The following is a 22792-nucleotide window of genomic DNA, read 5'->3' as shown; positions in this document are numbered from 1 at the left end:
GTTTAATGTATATTATAATGTAATAATTTATCGTTATAAATAATAAAATTATTGTTTCATGATTCGTATGCAGTATTGTGCAATGATGTGTTACTAATTGGCAAAGTGGCTAATTAACTAATTGTATCATATAACTATATTCTTCCAATATCAATATAATATTGTAGAAACAGAACAATAATTATTTTATCCAGCGATCGTTGTGACTAAAAAAAGCTATGTACCTATGTTCTATTATTATGAATAATACACGAAATTCAAATATTTCACATTTCCCCTTAAAGTTAAAATATGGTAAAAAATACACAATACTTCGTGGTTTGTACATATTTTCATGATTAAAAATATTCACAGCATATCGATAGAAATGCATTACTTTATATTTGAAGTATAAATTTGAAAACGAACAGAAAACGTATAAATTATATAGATATAGGGTGGACAAAATGATAAAAAAAAAGGTGAAGGGTTGCCCTCTCATCTCCTTCTCACTTCGTCAACTGATTATATCAATATTATTAATATTATTATCATCGCTATTATTTATTGAAATGAGATTTTTAATATACTTGTTAATATATATTATTATCAATTTGATCAAATTATTTATCGACCCGAGTGGTGGTCAAATAACATTATATAACGCACATTTTTATCGTTAGAAAAAACCAGTAATCATTTAGTTAAAAATATAATATAGCCTCCACGTCATAAAAGAAAAGTATCTAATAATTACTGAAAAAAATTACTTTTTTCTTAGATGATCCATTTTGGTCTTATTTATCATGACTATTTTATTCTTCCCAGATTAACCTTTATACGCTATTGCAGCGTGCACACAATAACGACTGGATGAGTGAGTTGGCATATGATAATACATTTATCTTTTTAAATAACCCACTAACGTGTAATCAACGTAATAAATATATCATTTCGAATAGGTTGTGATGTGAACAAATTACCCGCACTGTATTCACTAATATTAATATGTATTTAAGTAGTATACTGGGAAAACTCAAGTATACTATATTATAATATCTATTGCATTCTGGACTATGTGACAATTAATAATTATTATATTATTATTATTATTATTATTATTATTATTATTATTATTAATAATAATAATATCCAGTTAAAGGTCACAGACAAAACTTAAACCCTAAGTGGAGATATTTATTTGTTCAAACTTTTAAAAAAAATTGTATATACGTTAAAGTATGGAACTCACTCGTATACGTAATATACGGAATGAGTCAGGCCATGAATTCTCAACCACTGCATATTTTATATTTTAATAATTTATGTATTCAAATTCTAACTTTTGGTATTTTTAAAGACCATATTTTGAATTTCTTAGATTTGTATACGATTAAAGGAGTGTTCTGTTGCGATACAACTTCTCCGTTCAAATAAAAGCACCCTTTTTTATTGTGCATTCTAAAGCATGTGTTTTTTTGTTAAAAATATAGATGTAAAAAATCGAAATTCAAACGAGTAGTTTCAGAGTTATTAAACTTTATCTACTTATGGTAATAATCTTGAATAGTATTTTTACATAAAATATAAAATATGTTCAGCCGTATTTTTATACTAGGACAATTTTTACAAATTATAAAATTGTATAAAAATAATATTAATATTACTATAATATTGAAATCGTCTAAGCTCGTATACCTTTAAACCTGTTACAGTTATACCATTAAATTATTATCTTTAGTATAATATAAAGTTTAATATTTTCGAAACTATACTCGTTTAAATTGCCCTTTACATTCATCAACATTATTTAAAAAAATAAACATTTCATAACGTTTTAACTACAATATGATACATTTTAGTGGATTATACTAATGACAATGTGTCTTTTACATTTTTAAATGACTAAGAAATATGTATAAAGAATATTGTTTAGTTTTATTATATTTTCAAGCTTTTTGACCAAGCGAAAAATTTGTATTTATATTTATAGGAAATAACCTAAAAAATCGAAAATGTCTATAAATTGATGAAAAAACTGTTCTGAAAACTGAAACCGTAACCGTTAAAATTTGAAACGGTGTGATCACTTTTCCTACCAATTCCTCACAGTAAAAAGATTATTTTTCTTTTAAAAAAGGAACTTTCATAGACAAAAGACAATCTTTAAATGTCATTCGTGGATTTGTAAAAATTGTGTTTAATACAGGTATTTAAAAATTCTAAAAATCTGCGTTTGAACAAGTGCATCCGATAAAAACGACTTATTTTTACAACGATGTGGGGAAACACCGAAGCGGTGAAATATAAATAATTTAATTAACTATTCAATTTTTTTAATAAAGGACATTTAATAATAATAATATAATAGCCCGTCTTAAAATAAAATCTTTGTGTTTCATTTTGGCAATCCAAACATTCATTACATGTAATTTTGGAATAAGCATCCCTTGTGAGTTTCTTACAGAGAGGACAGACTTAAACATTATGTATACTAATTACTAGGGTTTCAAATGAACCTCCGGATTATATGACGAAACCTTACGTCATTTTCTTCACTAAATCAATTTGCACGTGACATCAAAGACGCCAATGAATATTCGTGTACGATTCTCGATTAGCCGCAAGTCGTAAACCTACAGTATGTTTATTGTTACACACAATCGGGCGTTTTTTCGAATATAAGCGGGTAACCCGTGTCAGTAATAATATAACCGCGGTATAATATTATACCGCGCATTGACGAATAAAACTATTTGACACATCGCACGAATATGTTCGTAATAATTACCAACATTATTATTTTAATATGTACCGTACATGATTCCCGTGTACAATAATATTACATTACTGTACGAAATGCACGCCCAAACACACATTATATTATTATTATTACTATTATTATTTCCGATAAAAATCAATTCATTTCATGTGTTTTTTTTGTTTTGTTTTTGTTTTTACACAGGCTGACATCACGTGCAGCAGTACGAAACAGTCCGTCGGCGTGATATTTACGCGTACGAATTTTGTCACGCTCAAGTACGTGACAGATTCGTGGGGCACGCGTGTCAACGGTTTTAGATTAATTATAACCGCCTTCAAAGATCCTTGTAAGTATTTTTTTTTTTTACAGTGAGAGGGTAAGAGAGAGAGAGAGAGAGAGTGAGATATCCTAAAGCCCTATGCACCCACATACCACCCCCCCTCCCATTGCCATCACACAACTCCCCGCTTCTCCATCCTGTCCACCACTCGACGCCCCAACCCCCGCGCTGGAACCGCCGTCTCATATACATAAGTGTATAAAATACCGATATCAAGCTCTGTCTCGTCGAGTTTTAGTCACAGCGTTATTTGTCACGCACACTACAGCACACACACGCACATATATATTATTTGTATATTTTATAATATAATACATTATTATGTATATTATATAATATTGTATTCATACACCCACTTGGCAATAACAAAATGTACCATCAACATAGCCACCACCAGCACACCATCACTGTATAATACTTACATCAGAAAACCGTCGTCGTCGCCGTCGTCGTCGTCGTCGTCGTCGTTCTTCAAAGATAATTATTCTGTATCCAATAAAATAATAGGCTTCACATATAGTCACGTATAGTTCGATGTACATCCAACAAAGCATCAAATCACGCTTCTACCAAAATTTTTTTTCGGCGCACCGTGTGTACTTCAAAATTTACATCATAATGCACTATAGTATTATAATAATTATGGGTCCAATATCAGAAGTAATGATCAAATATTTTTGGTTAGAGTAATATTGTCTAGTTTATGTATAATATATGCACCATTTCCGTCATCCAAATATAAAATTTCACCACAGTTTGAATTCCGATTAGAAAAAAAAAATAAATAAAAAGTTATAAAAACCATAAAGGTCAATAATAAAATCACAACAGACTGAGCACTAATGACATATACGCTGCAGGACGCCTAAATCAATATATAATATTTTTTAAGCGCATTACCGAAAGTTCGATAAATCCACGTTAAAAAAACGTGTTTTTTCTTCTGTTGTTCCAGTCCACAATTGCAGGGAGTTCAAATGTCAAACGATGTCGCAATGCATCTCCAACGACCTGGTGTGCGACAACATCAACCACTGTCCCGATGGTACGGACGAAGCGACGACGCCAACTTGTCAAGGTACGGCGAACGGTTAGATTTGCATTTTTTGCATTCAGGCTAGCTTTTTATGTAGGGTATAATAATATTAGACTCAACGACAAAATATAATATATTGAAATAAACGTGCGTCAGAAGGGGAGGGGGCGTTCTATACGTATTTTAACAACAATAAAACCATTACGTTTATTATATTTTAATTTTACATAATATTTTGCCGTCGTGACAGACGATACAATCGTATTATATTATAGTCTACGGATGAACGTACACACTCATTACACACATACATATTACGCATAATAATAATAATATATGATAAAGCATTATGATACCATTTTAATGTGCGTGTAAACATTTTCGGATTCAGAGTGGAGCGAGTTATTTATTATAATGATAAAAATAATTAATAATATTTTATGTAGGCTTCCCGCTAACCGTTTCGTTTTTTTTCGTTCGTTTTAAATCTCTTCGGTATTATATTATTATTATTATTACAAATAACATATTATAATACCTTGTTGTAGCTAATAATTCACTACCTACAACGACAAAATAATGATGTCGGAAAAATGTAAGAAAAAAAAAACCACCATGCTTTAAGCTAAATCTTGATAAACTTTTTGAAACCAAAGCTTCTCTCGGAATTTCTTTTCGAATGAGATCGATTGCTTTCATAAAAAGTGGCCCGCCCAATTATCGTCTGGTATCGGATACTGTTGTTTTATTTTTTTCGTTTATCTAAAATTCCATTTAATATTATTGTTTCAAACGACATACCTACGCACTGCAACAGTACAAAAAAAAAACCAACTGCAATTAAAGACTCTCTGCGAAATTCGCTCCTAACTGGGATCGTTGAATATTCCAGTCGAGTCCCATATTTTACGCTGATTGAGGTTTCAATTCAATATAATTATAATTGAATCCCTCTTTAAACTCGTCATTAAATTGCATCCATAACAGAACATTATATAAATGCAAAATAACAATGTATTTCCGTCCACATTTTTCAGTCTTGATTTGTGTATAATATTAATAACCTTATTTTTCGAATTTCATTAAATATCTTCTAAATACAAACAGTTTTATACTACGCTAGTTTTCAAAAAAGTGGAACGATCACTTATCACAAAAGGCCAATACAATGCAAACACAAAACACCAATATAATTGGAACGTACTATATTATTTTAATGACCGCCGAAATGTTCCTATTCTTTTCGTGTAAAATAAAAAACAACTCGATCGATTGGACTAGAGCATAACATTAGATATAATATTATTACTAATACCGACTAAGACACATTTGTGGCACTGTTCGATAAAATGCGCACGGCTGCCCACCAAATATTGTCCAATAATATCCGTCACTCGCCCGCCAAGACTCTCGAATACCTATGCGCGCTGGTCCTGGGTAAAATTAATACATTTCCATACAGTAATCTTATGATGACGTCACGAAACGCCTCGTACGATGTATCATATAATATTATAATATAATATAATAATTATACCGTTAATCGTGCAAAGTCTTTATCGAAGTTATCGTTTCTTCCACAGGTGCTTCGTCGTTAACGCTGTTAGGAATTAACATCACCATACTCGTGGTCTCCTCACTCATCGTAGTCTCCATACTGGGCGTGTGTGTCATCGTATTGACCGTTTACTGCATATGTTACCGGACGTCGAACGGTTCGCTCCCGCCTTCCAGGCACAGCGGCACGTTACACGACACGTCAAATAATTTTCAAAGTAAGTAATTTTACCGTAGAATAGTTTAATTTTTTTTTCAACTCCACTAGTCGATTGAAATCATTTTTCAAGATATAATAGTTTAATATTAATGTGTGAATTTAAGTCATTATCTTTATCAATATCATCACAAAACGCACAGGTGAAAGAATAAATACATTTACATATATCCAAGCTGTGTTAAAAGGCGATTCGTTTTTCGAGTCACCACAGAATTGAGTAATTGGGATTCCAATGCTAAGGAGCTCTGCCCCTCCCCCCCCCCAAAAAAAAAAACTTTTATTATATCCTCTAGTGTACACTGAGAAAAAATAAGGTTTTGAAATTAAAAGCGTATTGTATCGAAATATCTCGACATTCTTGACTAATGAATATAAGCTAAAAATAATTAAGTGTTGTAATTTTATGGTTATTAGTTATTAGCAATAACACTTCTAAAATGTTAAATTTTTTTTTAAATTTTACTCACGGGAATGGTACTATTATTTTTCTGAGTTTTAAACAGTATTTTAGACTTTTAGACAGCAAAGTTACAAAGTTTTTTTAAACGTTTTTCTAAAAATTTAAATAAATGAACTTACTTTAAATGTATAAATCTCATGTTTTAAAACAACATAAAACCTGAAAACCCTGAAAGTACAAACACATCCTTATATGACCATAATACTAAAAAAAATACCTTAAAAATGTATAAAACAAAAAAAGCTAGGAATGCCTGAAAAACTAAAATAAAATGTCGTATATTTTATTTTATTCTAAAGAATAAACTAAATTTATTGCTTCATGAAGACTGATTAAAATATTAAATACATCTAAAATCTAAACTCTAATCATTACCTTAGTCTAATCATAGCTTTGTAATATTATTATATTAAAATTAAAAAAATCCGACTAAGCTAAAAAATATCTGTTTCACTTGTAACCTTTTAAGAGTATTGGGTACTCTAGCATTTAGTTCTATACAGAATAATTTGACCTTCCTTTTCTTTTTTATTATGCATTTATTCAAATTCTGACTTTTAGAATTTTTAAGTATACTTAAAGACCATATTTTTTAAATACTTAGATTTTTCATTCCACTTAAGGAGTTTCCAATAGCTATACAAAGTTCTTCTTTCTTTTTGTTAGAACCACTCTTGATATTTTCTAAGAAAACGACTTATCTCAAATGTTGATGTATCTCGTCAAAATGCATAGTAGTAACGATTTCTATGTGATTAAACGTTATCTGCTAAAAGTACTTTTTTACAAATTATGAAATTAAATTAAACCAATATTTGTGATTGTAATTTATAATCATCACAGCCTTTATATTTTTAAACCACATATATAATTAACCGGCTTATCATTAGTACATACAATGTAATAATTCAACAACTATTCTTTCAGATGTAATATATGTATATTATTCATGAACACTTGAAAAAATAATCTTTAAGTGTGGTTAGAATAATTCAAATTTTAAAATCATTCAAAACAAAAAAAACGTTTTTATATATCATTGCATTATGATAGCATAAAATATTTATTAAATATTAGACAAAACTGAAAAGACAATGGTAATAATAATAGTGATAATAATAATAATGATAATAACAATAATATTAGCTACGATTTGCGTGTTTTAAGATAATGATATTTTTATCACCCTAAGTTACACTTTAGAATAAACAAGATACTAAATATAGCTTTTAAAACATTTTGTGACTTGTATTTTTAACAGTATAATAGGTATAAAACTTCCCTCAAGTTTTACTCAAAATACCAGGCATTATTTATGATTCAACACATTTATTAATATATAAAAATATTGCTTTTTCGCAATTTATTTTTATTTTTTTAATGGAAACAACTTTAAAAATCTTAACAATATTTTATGTATTTCCATCATATTTAATGTTTGAAACGTGTGTTCAGAAAACAAATTCGAAAATTCTGATAGCATTTATAACGATCAAACGTCGAGTAATTTATATTGTCACATTTCAAACGTTCAGCTTAACTTTGTGGTAAGTTACTTGCGTTAAGCGTCATACCATCGTGGCCCGATTGCAATATTAAAACAGTAAAATAATTTTATTATATCGCTCTATCAATATATGTTAACAGTAGTCAATGGTATGGAATAAAAGAAATCACATACTAATAATAATAATAATAATAATAATAATAATAATAATAATAATAATATAATACAATAATATTCCCTACTCGTAACTCATTAAGTGCATTATACATTATACAATACGTTAGGCAGTTATAATAATAAAATTGTTTTTTTTTATTAATTCATATTATAAGTAATATTGGTACTATTTTTATTGGTACTACCCAGATGTTTAATAAACTATTAATTTATATTGTTAAAATAAATGTTTTATTAACATTAAAAATAAATTATTTTAGTCATTGGATAAAAATGTATATATTTTAACAAATAGGTACGTAGTATTGAAAATTATGAAGGGGTAAAATATTACATTTACTAAATTAAATTGTATTTACTAACAACGTTAAAATAAATCATCATTGACAGTGTTTCATTATTATGGAGCTTATATAACGAGTAACTTAATATTTTTACTAAATTATAAGAAAAACAATTACAAACTAAACTATATTTTTAAATTTCAAAGGGAATATTTTTTTGGATGAATCATAATACAAAACACTTTTTATACCATAGTAAAATAAAATTCCATATAACTTAACATAAGACCGATGTTAAAAGCTAATTTTCTTTAGAGTAGAACATTGTTTAATATAATACTTGGTAGATATAACCAACTCAGGTGCACTCATGTGTGGAAAATTGGAACCAGAATAATAAAATTAATTTTTCCAATCTATTTCTTTTTTAAATATCTCTTAAATATACATATAAAATTAGATTAATAAAAATAAACATAAATAGTATTTGAATTTGTTCAATCAAACATAATATTATGTTAGGCTGATAATTTTTCTTCACATAATTAGTTTAAATAATATATTACTCAAATATATGATAATTGAGTGTAATCATAACTGAATCAATTTAAAAAAATCTATAAATAAAATTATTATAGGTAGGATAAGCACCAAAAAAAAAAATTAACCATAAATGTCGTGTACCAAGATTGCCTATCTAAAACGCCGTGTGATAAAAATTGTTTTTTCAAAAAAATATTGTTATTGTTATAATATTATAAGAAATAAAAAAAAAGACCCAACTGTATTAAAGTCAACGGAATCATTCAAAAGCATTCACTCGGTGTAACCATAAGTCCATTGTCATGGAATTATGCATTTTATTAAATACAAGACCTTTGGATTTTTTATTTTAAGCGGAAGTGTACGGGGTTTGGCTTATAGAAGTACCTATACAATTATGTTAAAAGTTACTTTTAAGATGTGTTTACTAACTAACTTAGCAAGTTACTTTTACCACAGTATAACGTACACTTACTAAGTTATTATTCATAATGACAAAAGTTTGTATTATTATAATACGTAACATATTTTTTTCTATTCTAATTTGAAAAAAACAATTATTATAATTATTTTGAATTATTCAAAAACGAAACAATTTTTCTTAAAATAATATTAATTTAACTATAAATTATAATATTTAGCTAAAATTTAACACGTTTCTGCCTCTCCAAGCTCGAATCTTTGGTGCCAATTAGTTTGTTAATTTTTATAAATGTTTTTAAATTCACAAAAAATAACAGTTTTAAAATGACTATAAATTAGTCTAAAATACAAATATCAATAAATTTCTCCGAAATTCGTTAGACAATAATTTTAACTTAAAATTGTATGATAGGTATGTTGACTCTAATTTTAAATGAATTGTTTTGAACATAAAATGTGGTATATTGTAACACTTTTTATTTTTCACTGATATTTAATACAATTTGCATAATAGGAATAAACACTTACATTTTAAAGTGTTGACCGATAACTGAGTTTTTGGAAATATTAAAAACTAATACTATAATTCACCCTTGATTCATACTGTACTTTAAACTCGCAAATAGTAAAAAAAAGTCCATCCTTGTACTTTCTATTTAAAAAAGAAATAACAGGATAATTATTTTCGTATGGACTAACCATGTATAATATTAAACCAACTCGGTAAAGGACAATAATATGTCGATATAGAGGAGCGACATACCTATGTATACTTGGTAATTGTTATGTACGTATTTAATTTTGTACATCAAACGTGATTCGCCGGACGGGAATTTGTTTTTAATGTTGTTTGAAGAATAAAAGTAAAATGCGCACAAAATAGTATTAGGTAACGTAAAAGTAAATCTCCGCGACCGTCATCGTTTAGACACGGACACATTAATACCATCGCCTGTGTGGCTGTATTCTCGTGTGTGTGTCTGTGTGTCACTTGTCTGCGCAAACGTTTGTTTCTTTTATACCACAAGTCGTTATTCTACCACCAATGCCGTCTTTTTAATCGGTTCTCTAAACTTCCGGTCGTCCGTGCGTATCCACCACCGCCGTCACTTTGACGGTTTTATTTACGAGGGATCCACCATAGAATATATATATATATATATTAAAGTGAGCACGCGTGTACGTATACATGTGCGTTTCCGGTCTGATCCGGGGATTCTGTTGAAAACGCAAGGAAGTTGGGATTCGTGCCGAAGGAAACGCAGTCACGCAAAACCGGAAAGGCGTACTGATAAACCTGCATACACATATTATTGACCCAATAATAATGAGGGCAGTGTTTTGTATATGTGACACATGGCTGTGCGAAGAATATAATGCGTTATAAATCAATATATTACTATAGAGCCGGATTTAGATTATTAGGCAACCCTAGGTTATAGGGGTATAAGTGGAACTGTTGTTGAGATTGACATTAAAATGCTTTTAAGTTAAATCACAAAACCAATTTCTTATAGTTATAATATTAGTGACGAAAAAAATGTGCCTTTTTATAATTGATGTATTGACTTATATTTCCATACTTGGTGTTTTATGAGCCGATAAGTGCCATATGGGTAAATCTGGTGCTGATTATTAACAATCGTTATACATGAATGCTAAGGGTTAATTACTATAATGTTGTTTACGATGGACATTCTGGTACATGGATTTCTTTTTGGTATTACTTTATTCGGTCTACCTGCTTTCAAAATATTCCCATTGAGCTATAGGTACCTTAGTTCAGAATTATGGATATTATATTGCAGTATACTATAATAATAGGTGTACTTATTATAATGTATTTATTAATTAAAAACAATGATTAACTTCATTAATAATTTTGAGCTTAGTTGTTTTATTACTTATACTAACCTATACACTTTTAAATTGTATATTATGCTTATAATCTGAGATATGATAATATGAGAACAACTTTTAAAATGATCGCATTTAACTATAGTTATAATATTGTATATGTATTACAATGTCGTAGAACATTTATTTTGTACTAAAGCTTCATAGCTAGGACTTAATATTACACATTTTATCAAAACGATTATATTTTATTTGTAACTCGTGAAACTAAAAAAAAAACATCGCTAAACACAAACTATATACGTTATGAAAATTAATTAGTATTTAAACTATTCACGTATAAATTTGCAAAATAAAATACCTCCAAAAGTGGTTACTTAAGTCCACACCATACCGGGAATGCGCCCTATATAAGTTCACGCCACTGTGAGTACACTGCTGGTACATAACAATATATCCTCAGATAACATTATATTTATGTGTGGATAGCGAACCTATACATTATACCGAGCGGGTACCTGCTGTATATTATTATCTATAACCGCGATGTTGCATAATATTGGCGCTTGAATAAACACGCAGGCGGTGGTCGTGTCAGCGTTGCCACCTGTTTGTCTATAATATATTATTATTATTATTATTATTATATACCTAGTAATACTATTATCATATTATATCATATAATATACATACATAATAATATACGCTAGTTTATACTAATTTAGATCGCTATTCGAAACGTCCTCCCTCGTCTCCAAACGCAGCGCCGGCGTTGAAAATTAAACCCTTTCCTATACCGTATAATATAATAATAATGCAAGTAATCATGTGATATGCGCGTACCCGTAAAATAATCGTGTGTATGCGATCGACGGCTATGATCGGGCGTTATACTGAAACCGTCGGTCGAAGGGATTTCCCTGCGGACGCACACCTCCCCCCCACACAACGCCATTTGCAATCCTGCAGCAATTCTCCGGCCGTATCCCATCGTAAACCAACCCCTAACCTCATCCCCGTCACGTCGTAACTACCAGACAGGTATATGCACGGATTCTCGGCCGACGGATTTCATGGTTGTATGTGTACCGAGTACAACTGTATAATTTACACCATCTATATACTATACGCCCCCCAACCACCCGTCGTTCATGATAATATCGTAGGTTCGCACGTGATAAAAACCTAAAATAATTACCTAATATATTAAAATATTATTGGCAAATATTAATACTCCCTAACCTAATTATAATATTATGGTATCACAATTGTACTGCGGTCGTGGTATTCGGTAGATTTTCTTGTAATTTGTTCCACAGTGGTTCCATCAACGAGTAAGATATTTTTATATTCATATAATATATTATAGATAAATGTAGATGGTGATTCGTGAAAAATAAATACCTACCCCCTCGACCAACCGACTTTACTACAGTTATATTTTTACGATACTACGGCACAAACGAAAAATATAAGTTTAATCATTACTATTTCTGTATAGGTATTTGAGTAATTCCATCGAATGAAGTGTCCATTTTTTTACAATGTATTTTTATAGGAAATCAATAATAATCACACGAATAAAGCGTGCTATGATAATAAACACAAGGTATTTCCTAAAATATTTTTAGTGGAAACGATACAATTATATTGTTAGACCATTTTGGAAAATAAGACTGTGAGAGACTAAAAATACACCATAAGAAGTAGGTATTAAACGTTTCAAACTATTTTTTTCGCCTCACTTATTGTCACGAGAGAAGACTTACCTGCACCTGACACCGGGCGGTAGTAGTAGTAATAATAATAATAATAATATTATTATACCGACCGTCTCTCGCCGTAATATCATGATATACAGTATTAATGTCGGCATCGAATTGCCATTATTAACCGATGACGGCGACGTCTATCGTCTGACCGTTCGCTAACACCGTCGTTACTCGTTGTCGTACAGTTCGATTCAAGTATATACTATTATGCTAACGAATCCCCGAAGACCCCGAGGGTCGAACGACTTATTTCCGGTGTCACGGGCGACACCACTTTCCGGTCGAGAACAATGCGCACGCCGTTAGGTATATACACTTAAAATGCCTTTACCGCTTTACCCCTCCGCCGTTTCACTTGATACTTTCACATGCGCACATGCACCGGGCATACAATAAAATATGTCCCTGTTGCGTGGTCTACAAATTACAATCGCAAAGAAATTATATAACGCGTGGTTATAAAAAAAAGGGGTAGTTTCTGTCATATTTTCACCGATGCTATCACACACAATATCCTTGCGAAGATAAAAATGTCAGATTTTATCACTGGCTCGTTTTCACTATATCGTTAAGTTGTGTAATGAGGGACTACGAAAAAATTACACCATATATTTATGTACAATCATCTTTAAGCACTTCAGTTGAAATTCAGTATACTGCAGGTGTCGTAACTACTGTCATTTTAATTTGTCAAAAAAATAATAATCATAATAATATACATTTTACAATATTTTAACTATAGTAGGTACACGTATATTTCTGGTTTCTATATTATTTTTTTTATACTGAATAATACATTCGAAACTATAACATATTTGAATACACTGTTATTTATCTACGTTCAAGGTATTTATTGGCACTTAAACCAATTAATATTAAAACGCACGTTTGATAATGTCACTCAAAAAGCGTACAAGTTTCACTGCTAAAACTATCGTACAAAATAAGTGTTAATAAATTCATATTGTGCCGTTGTAACCACTAAATTTCCACGTGAAACTTTACTCATAAATATCTAAATCAATATTCAAATAAGAATTAATTTGTTTAATAAAATCTATTAAATTAATTAAACGCGTTCAGTTGGTTCTTTATAAGAAAATTATGAGTAGATAATATTATTATCTCTTTTTGGTTTCCGATAATATTTTGCACACGTCACGTTGAGATATTTAAAAGTTTTAATACAGCTTGGCACTATAAACACTATTAGTGACTACAAAATATTTCCAACGTATGAACGATCGCTGTTATCTTAATCACTTCAGTTAAAAGCTAGTACTGCCGTCGTACTGTTTGATTTTTCGAATAAAGAATAATAGGTAAATCATCACATGGGGTGCCACCATTAGGTGACTTCTCCTACCCGTCAATCAAATCTCGTCATATTTACTTATTGTATAACGTGTAAATACAGATGGTAAATAAAATAAATTGTGTTATCAAAAAAAAAAGCAAAGGTATATCACCAATATTTACACTGTATTACACGTACATTTCTGATTCCCAAACTATAAAAATTAGTGACTACAAAATATTGCCAACGTATGAACGATCGCTGTTATCTTAATCATTTCAGTTGAAAGCTAGTATTGCTGTCGTACTGTTATTTTGATTTTTCAAATAAAGAATAATAGGTATATCATCACATGGGGTTCCACCATTGGGTGACTTCCCCTTCCCATCAATCAAATCTCGTCATATTTACTTATTGTAAACGTGTAAATAGAGATGGTAAATATAATAAATTTTGTTATCAAAAAAAAACAAAACTAAACAAGGGTATATTAAACTAGGTATATCACCAGTATTAACACTATAGTACACGTACATTTATGATTCCCAAACTATAACACTCAATTCTCTCATTTATCTACGTTCTAAGTATATTATATTAAATCCTGCACTTTGGGCAATTAGTTTTAAAACGTATGGTTTATTTTATTGCTCAAAAAGCATTTAAGTTTTGCTGCTGAAACTTGTGCAAAATAATATGTTGTTAATAAATTCATATCACTCCATTTCACTACATTTCCGAGAGTGAAACTTTACTTTCAAAATGTTTATATCAATTGGAAATTGAAATGATAATGAACATTTTTTAAAACTTTTATGGATTATAACAATACATTAAATTAAAAAAAAAAAAACTAATAGTAACTAAAATCGTTAATAATTTATTGCATACACACATGTAATATAAGTGTATCGTGTATGTGAAAAAAGATACATCATTTTAATGTTGTACAATAATTATGGGTTTAAAGGTTGTATACAAATAAAATATAATGCAAGTAATAAAATAATAATAACAACAATGGCGTCTCTGATATAATACTAATCACAATGTCTATTGTGTATCGTAGAATTGTATAGTTTTTAACTAACCATTTTTTTTAATAAAATACTAACAATAATATTATTATTTAATGATTTCAGTGATTGGCGTAAACGGAATTGGACGGTCGGGAAACTGGCAGCACCCTGCGGGCCAACAGCTAGGGTACAGCTCGGCACGGGTCCGTCTCTACTGCCAGGCAAAGTGAAATATACTGGCTCTGACAGGTAAAAAAAAATTAAATACCTACCTATAACGTTTTAATAAAAAAAAAAATAAAAATAAACGCTTGATGAATACCTTTTTCTATTATTACAACATTTTGCGTAACTACACATTATAATAATATAATATATAGGTACCTAATAAGTATATTATGTACTTCCCTTGTCATTGTCGAAACCAGGGAATGTTTCTAGGTTCTACCTCACTCGTTCTATTTTTTTAACATTGCTCCAATCGATATAAAATTTAAAAAAACAATTCTATTATTGCTATCGTACAACATCGTATTAGTTGTATCAGTTATTAATTATTTATATTATACCTATAGTGGTCATATTTGCACCTATTACATACAATTGCATGTGTGGATCACATGGAAATATTTTGATATATTTTGTGCCAACGAATTTTGGTAACAACAAGTTTAATGCTAGATTCGGTTTGTAGTGAATTTGATAATTATAATAATTATGTTCTAATATTGTAAATTATTGTATTATCCACAAGTTATATTTCAATTTATAGGTAATAAAATTATTTCTCAAAATATATTGACCTGTGTTTTCTCTGTTCAAATTTATTCTTCTTGAAAAGGATCTCATAAACATATAATACATGAATTGAATGATCTACGTTGAACGAACATCTTTTTTTTAAATCCCGTAATACTTCCAAAATAGACAAAAAAATAAATAAAAAATTAGATCATAATATTATTTAGATAAGTTTTGTGATTCAAAAAATGATAATTTTTTTTAAAATTATGTTTATCATTTAATTAAGTTCTCAATAAAATGTCGACAACCTGTATTTTTAACTATTATTATTGTGCCTTAATAATTTCAAAATGTTGTCTTTGACGTCGATATTACTACAAATATCAAACATTTAAATTATTGATCAATATTATAAGACATAATATATTTTATTATAAATTGAACCCCACAAATCACGGATACGTCAGTATAATATTATCTCGTGGTCGTAGGAAGCTCAAACTAATATTACATAATATAATCTTACCATAGGTAAAAATATATAATCAAGTCCGAATCCTATAGAACATATAGGTGAATAGGCGCCTTTAGAAAGTTATTTCCAATTGAATTATTACCTACCTACTACTAACAATAACCAAATACACAGTGATATCTCTTGTTGTAGTACTTGCTATATTGTTCGGTATACTTTTATATCGTGCGGTATTGTGAGTGTGATAAATTTTATTCAAAAAAAAAAGCGCAAGAAATCCATTTGGATAGGATTTGCAGTAGGTAGCTGTATAATATAAGCTTAGCTCGTGGTGGCTACCGGTGGCTCGTACAAAGATCGACCGCCGCCGTGAGCGGTATACTGCACGAATATATTATTATTACGCGATTGTCAAATTACTCGTCTCCTCGTTCCGCCACGACGGCCTTTCGTTAATTAATAAAGTTCGTCGTTAATATATTTATCGGCCATTGAAAACTTTCGACTCGGTGACGTTCGCGCGTGGTCCGCGCTTTGGGGGAAAAAAAAATAAAAAAAAAATACGGCCTTTGACGTGGACGACATCGAAACGACTATAGTCGGGCACGTGCGCATAGTATGAAAACGGTGACAATGTTTCGTTGCACGAACTCGATTAAATGACGACCATCGTTGAAACACAATCCAGTTATCGCCAAAAACTTTCGACGCGACCGCAACGGCTTTTTGTACCCTTACGTAAAATACGACGTTTACAATGTGATACATTGTCCGCGACCCGCACCGTGTATTATGTATATTTGGGTATAGGTATTATTATAATATAATGATATTGACACGTGTACGTACACGTAACTTTTTACCGAAAGACATCTTTCAGAGATGGCAAAAAAAAAATATGATGTCGCATAAAAATCGGACATGTTCCTAAATGGTATTCCGGTGTTGGATTATGACTTGTTTTTAAAGAAAATAACTCTTTCCAATTGTATATAATTGAGTTAAAGAATTAATAATTTCTGTATTAGCTGGTATCGGTTGATGAAACATTAATTGATTATTATTAATTAATAATTATTTTAACTTATCATTATGAATTCATTAGGTAAATGCTTATGATTTATAAGTATCCATTACACATTTTTAAAAAAAGTTGGCTGTTAAAAGCTAGGTACGAAAACAAATGTTTAGTTGAAAAGAACATTGTTATACTAATATGCAACATTTTGTCAGTATTTCAAAATGTTTTCAAAAACATCTGTACCCCCATTCAAAATTCTCACTATATCTAGGTATATACATCAAAATTGTAAAATTTTAATTAGGCCTGTCTCTATCTTTTGACATTTGTAGAATATTTCAAATAACTACAGAGAGGTACTAATTTTTTTTTTAATATTCCATAATATATCAATACATATTGATGCACCCATATTATAACTTACTTTATTTCAGGGCTTGAAACCGTTTACCGGTTTTTACCCAAAACCAGTAATTTCCCGGAATTTTGAGGAACCTATAATCGGTTACCGTTATTATAAACCTATTTGTACTCCCGGTTATCGGTTACCGGTTACCATGACAATTTTTCAGCTAACATAAAACGTTATAATAACGTAATATGTTTTAAACTTTTAACCGGTTAAGAACCGATTACCGGTATTTATAAATACTGACTACCGTTATGTATGAACTATAATAATATTATGTTTAATTTATTTTAGCAACATAAACGATTATACGCTCGTAGCTACTAATGGTATAATAAATAATAACTTCTTAAAACTATTCTTAGATCATACTATTATATCTTCCTTTTTTTTTCCCTAGTCTCAATTCTTGTAATAATAATTCAAATAATTGGTATTCTACATTTCTATTTCCTACCTACCTATAACATAAAATATCGTTGGTTGTTAATGAGTAATGACGGTTCTCGATAGTCAGTCCCGGTCTCCCTCATCGTATATTGTACTGGGAAATCTATAAAATAGCTTGATTCCTATAACAACACGAATATTGTATGAAGTATACGGGTACAAAGGTGTAGTAAAATTTTTTTTAAGAAAACCAGTATTCAATCGGTTACCGGTAACCGAAATTTTTCGGAAGTAGTTATCACTTAACGGTAGCCTGTAATTTTGAATTTAGTACCGGTAATTGGTTACCGCTAACAACAGGGCCGGTATAAAACTGGTAACCGGTATTCAAAAAATTTCCGGTTACCGCTGACGCAGTTTGATTAAATTAATAACGGTTTCAAACCCTGCTTTATTTTTGAGTCATTTTATTTGGAAAATGTTTGATTTTGTAAACAATTTGAGAAGTATGTATAGCTAGTATATACGTTATAATGACGTAACTCGTCACTAGATATTTAATTTGTTATCTATTATTGTATTTGCATTATCATATCATTACCAACCTAAATAATTTCAAATAATATACTAGATGATTTACATGAAACACCTACTGTCCCTTCTCTGTGTGTTTTTTTAACTAATGGCTTTTTGATACGGAAATTATAATCATGTTATCTAATTAGCTCACCATAATATGTAATCGTCTTATCACACAAACCATGGTTAGGTACAATTTTACTAGAATATTTTCTCGTTTGCACTGTCAAAAAGGTTTTTTATAAAATATTGTTTTTTGGTTTATGTGTGTGTAGATTATAGTTATAGTGACCGCGACGTTCGTAAATATGAAAATATCGTATACGATAACTTGATAGTACGACCCTGCGTCCCAGTTATATTATGTTTATTTAACGTATGGACAGTCAAAATATGTATATGCCCGATGAATTAAGCGAATGAAAAAATGGCGCAGAATCGATAATATACCACAATGCGGTTCAAATTTTAAATCCAAGACTACAATAAAAATATCAATATAACAATAAATGAAGTTTTTCCTATCAGAAATAAATACTTAATAATGAAAGTGAAAGCCTATACGGAAAGTCTTGGCAAAAAGCCGAGAGGCATAAGGCCAAGAGTTCGTAGATGATCTACAAAAGCCAATGAAAAATACACCATAATATTTACAAAGAACAAAAACTTTACTTTCGCCAAAAATCGAAATTACATAAGACATAAATCATTATAAATATAATGGTATAATATTATATTATAGTTATTGGTTGATAAATTGATTATAATACAACAGTGGCTATCAGTGGTGATAATATAATATTATAACAAAAATATAAATATTGTTTTAAAAATATATTCCAAGTCATGTAAGAATTTGTTATATTAGAATGAACGTCTACGAACACAACGGTCTTATACAATGTCTGCTCAGCGTCGTAAAAAGTATATCATAATTTATTATAGAATTCAATATATTATAGAGCACAGGTACGACCTTACATTTTTCAATTCTTTATTTTTACTAGAATTAAAACACGTTATATGTTTGGTACTAATCGCGAACGTACAATATTATAATCAAACATATTTCATACACCTAAAATCTTCATACATTTTTCGATTGGTTCATTATATTTTATTAATTTAATGTGAAGGGTGTTTATGTCTTTGTTTGATTTTTTTGTTTTGTCAACTTTTTATTAATTATATTTCAATACACAATCATAAGCATTATGAATAGCAATATTAACAACACTATAGTTAAAGTTAAGATCAAAATTAAAATAAAACATTTATTGAAAAACAATAATATTTAACCTATGAATGTATGCTATTAACTTTTTTATTTTAGTAAACTAAACTGTACACATTTAAAATGAATGATGTATACAAAATATTGAGAAGTAAGTGATTGTAATGTACGTGTGTGGGGTTTGAATTGGATAATAAACCATTTAAGACGAAAAACGATTATGATCGAAGACAGCCTAAGTTTATGATATATTTATATTCATATTAAAGTAATTTATTCGACTTTATTACTTATTTACGTACTATAAATTAGTAAGTGGTAGGTTGAATTATTTTTTTTCAAAAAAACATTGCATTTATAAATGTAATTCTATGTATAAAATATTATAAAATGCGTTAAAAGTTTAAAGTACCGACGTGAAAATTATTTCTAAATTTCAACAAAATAATTAATAACTAACTTCATCCAAATTCAAACTTCAAATGTTTATAAAAAAAAAACTGTATATATTTTTTAGAATTTTCAGTTACCATAATAATATTATAAACTACTTATGAGAAACTTTGTCATAAACACATTTTGAAGCATTAAGTGTTTGAGGTTGTGATTCTAGGTAGAGACTGAATCAAATGCTATCGTTAATTATACGTGGCCGGCCAGTGTCGAGGTTTAGGCTGATTGTACACATAGGTCTTTTGTATGGAGAGGCCTATAACAGCTGATTATTTATCTCAACAATACCAATTTAAACACTAATTCATGTACAAATATTATATAATATGCTTTATACTATAACAAAATATACATATATGGTCGCCATAATATACTAAAATAATCATGTATATGAAAACAGCACTACGTATACTACACACCCTAATGTCAAGAGAGCTTATCGATTTTAAGACTAGACTAATATATGCGTGCGTAATAATTTATTAAAAGGCTAAGCATGATTAGTGCATACATATGCGAGGGTACTATATTATGTATATTGTATACATATTTAATATGGTTTAAACTCGAAAGTATATTATAATATTATGTTTAACTATATTTCCCAAAAATTCTAAAAAAAAAAAAAAAAATAATATGTTATAGCACGAGAAAAAATATTATACCCAACCAAATAAAGAGGTATATTTATCTTTAATTTTATACCTTCCATTTTACTATAGTCATGATAATTTTATGCAAAGACGATTATATATCATGTAGTACACTATAATTTAAGCTAAGTAATTTGAAAGTAGGTTTATGTTAATATTATTTGGAACACTACGCATTATTTCACACTTTAAAAACACGTTTAATTAATTTTAATATCTATATAATTGATATTTAATAATGCACCTTACCTAGGTACCTAAAATAAGTTTAAATATAAATGTTAAATATTTTCCAAAACCTTATAGACTTATAATATTCGTTTGAATTGTAGTCTTATTAATATAATAAGAAATAAAATAAAAAAAGGTGGGTAAGTGGATGTTGCTCTGCTGTACAGTAAGTTACAAATGGGTGACCATAATGGATGGTGTTAAATTTGAATTCAATGATATAATATCATTGTATAAGAAAAACGATTCTGAGCGAAAACGGTCAGTCAGCCTATGATATTACGAAGTACCAAGTATATATTTTGATGATATTATTGGGAATAAAGTAATTAATAAGTAACCTATTTACGTGGAGCCTTGTTTTCAATTTTCAATCCTTAGCTATAAAAGTTGAACATTTTATAAATTTTTAACTACAAAATAATTATTAAATTTTAAATTTGAACTTTAAATGCTTATAACAAAAAATGTGCCTATTTATTTTTAATTTTTTTCATCTGCCTCTGAAACAATAACCTAGGAGCCTTCTATTAAATTTTCAAGCTTTTTTACCCAACAAATAAAATTTTATTGATATTTATAGAAAAAAAAACTAAAAAAATTTAAAACTGACAATGTCCGTAAACAGCTCAAAATGAGTCGAATTATTTTCAAAATTTTATCGTGTATAGAAAATGCTAATATAAACATTCAGTCAAAATTTCATGTACCTACGGTCATTTGTTTTAGAGTTGCACCAAAAACTAAAATCAATTTTCTCAAAAACAGATTTTGCGTAAAAATTCTAGTTTTTCCTTAATTTCTCTTTTGTTTTTCACGTCGCGTTTGGAAACTACTAACTTTTTACCCCCCCAAAGTACTAACTAGATTCACTTTCCTATCAGAAAAGTTACTGTTGAAGAAAATCTAAGCACTTTTACTGTCCTAAAAGGTGATGACAGACATAAAAATAAATTTAAAAAAACACACATCATTGTAAATTCAATACATTCATCGCTTCGCTCAGAATCTAATATACAAAATTACAAACCTATATTTAATAATTAACCTTAATTTTTAAGCTAACCCTCATAAATATTTAAATATACATTTCATACTGGCTAATTACTAAATAGTTGATGGGGCACATAAAAGAAATAACATAATTAACTTTAAAAGACTCATCTGATGATTATTTCTCGTTTAAATAGTTCTGATACATTTTGGATAAAAGTTCATTCAAGGTCAAAAACAACAGTTATATTTAAATATTGTTATAATAAAATGTGGAGTCTTTGAAAATGTTAATATTATGATAATTTGTCGAAATCTTTTTCGGCCAAATTACTTTGCATGCATACATTTTCTCTTAGGTACTTACAAATGTTT

The 22792-nt window shown here is 29.1% G+C and overlaps 1 protein-coding gene across 1 annotated transcript in view; it reads left to right on the top strand.

The window, feature by feature from the left end:
- LOC132934407 (uncharacterized) overlaps positions 1–22792 on the top strand; it is a 104675-nt gene that overhangs the window by 76818 nt on the left and 5065 nt on the right. Inside the window, exons 3-6 of the mRNA XM_061000715.1 lie at positions 2945–3089; positions 4039–4161; positions 5703–5894; positions 15359–15484. Of these exons, the coding sequence (XP_060856698.1) occupies positions 2945–3089; positions 4039–4161; positions 5703–5894; positions 15359–15465 (567 nt within the window). The 3' untranslated portion in view covers positions 15466–15484. The remainder of the gene's footprint in view (positions 1–2944; positions 3090–4038; positions 4162–5702; positions 5895–15358; positions 15485–22792) is intronic.

This window comes from Metopolophium dirhodum, chromosome 1, assembly GCF_019925205.1.
Source record: "Metopolophium dirhodum isolate CAU chromosome 1, ASM1992520v1, whole genome shotgun sequence".
NCBI lineage: Eukaryota > Metazoa > Arthropoda > Insecta > Hemiptera > Aphididae > Metopolophium > Metopolophium dirhodum.
Note: the sequence above shows the minus strand (reverse complement) of the source record. Positions and strands in the feature narration are given on the sequence as shown.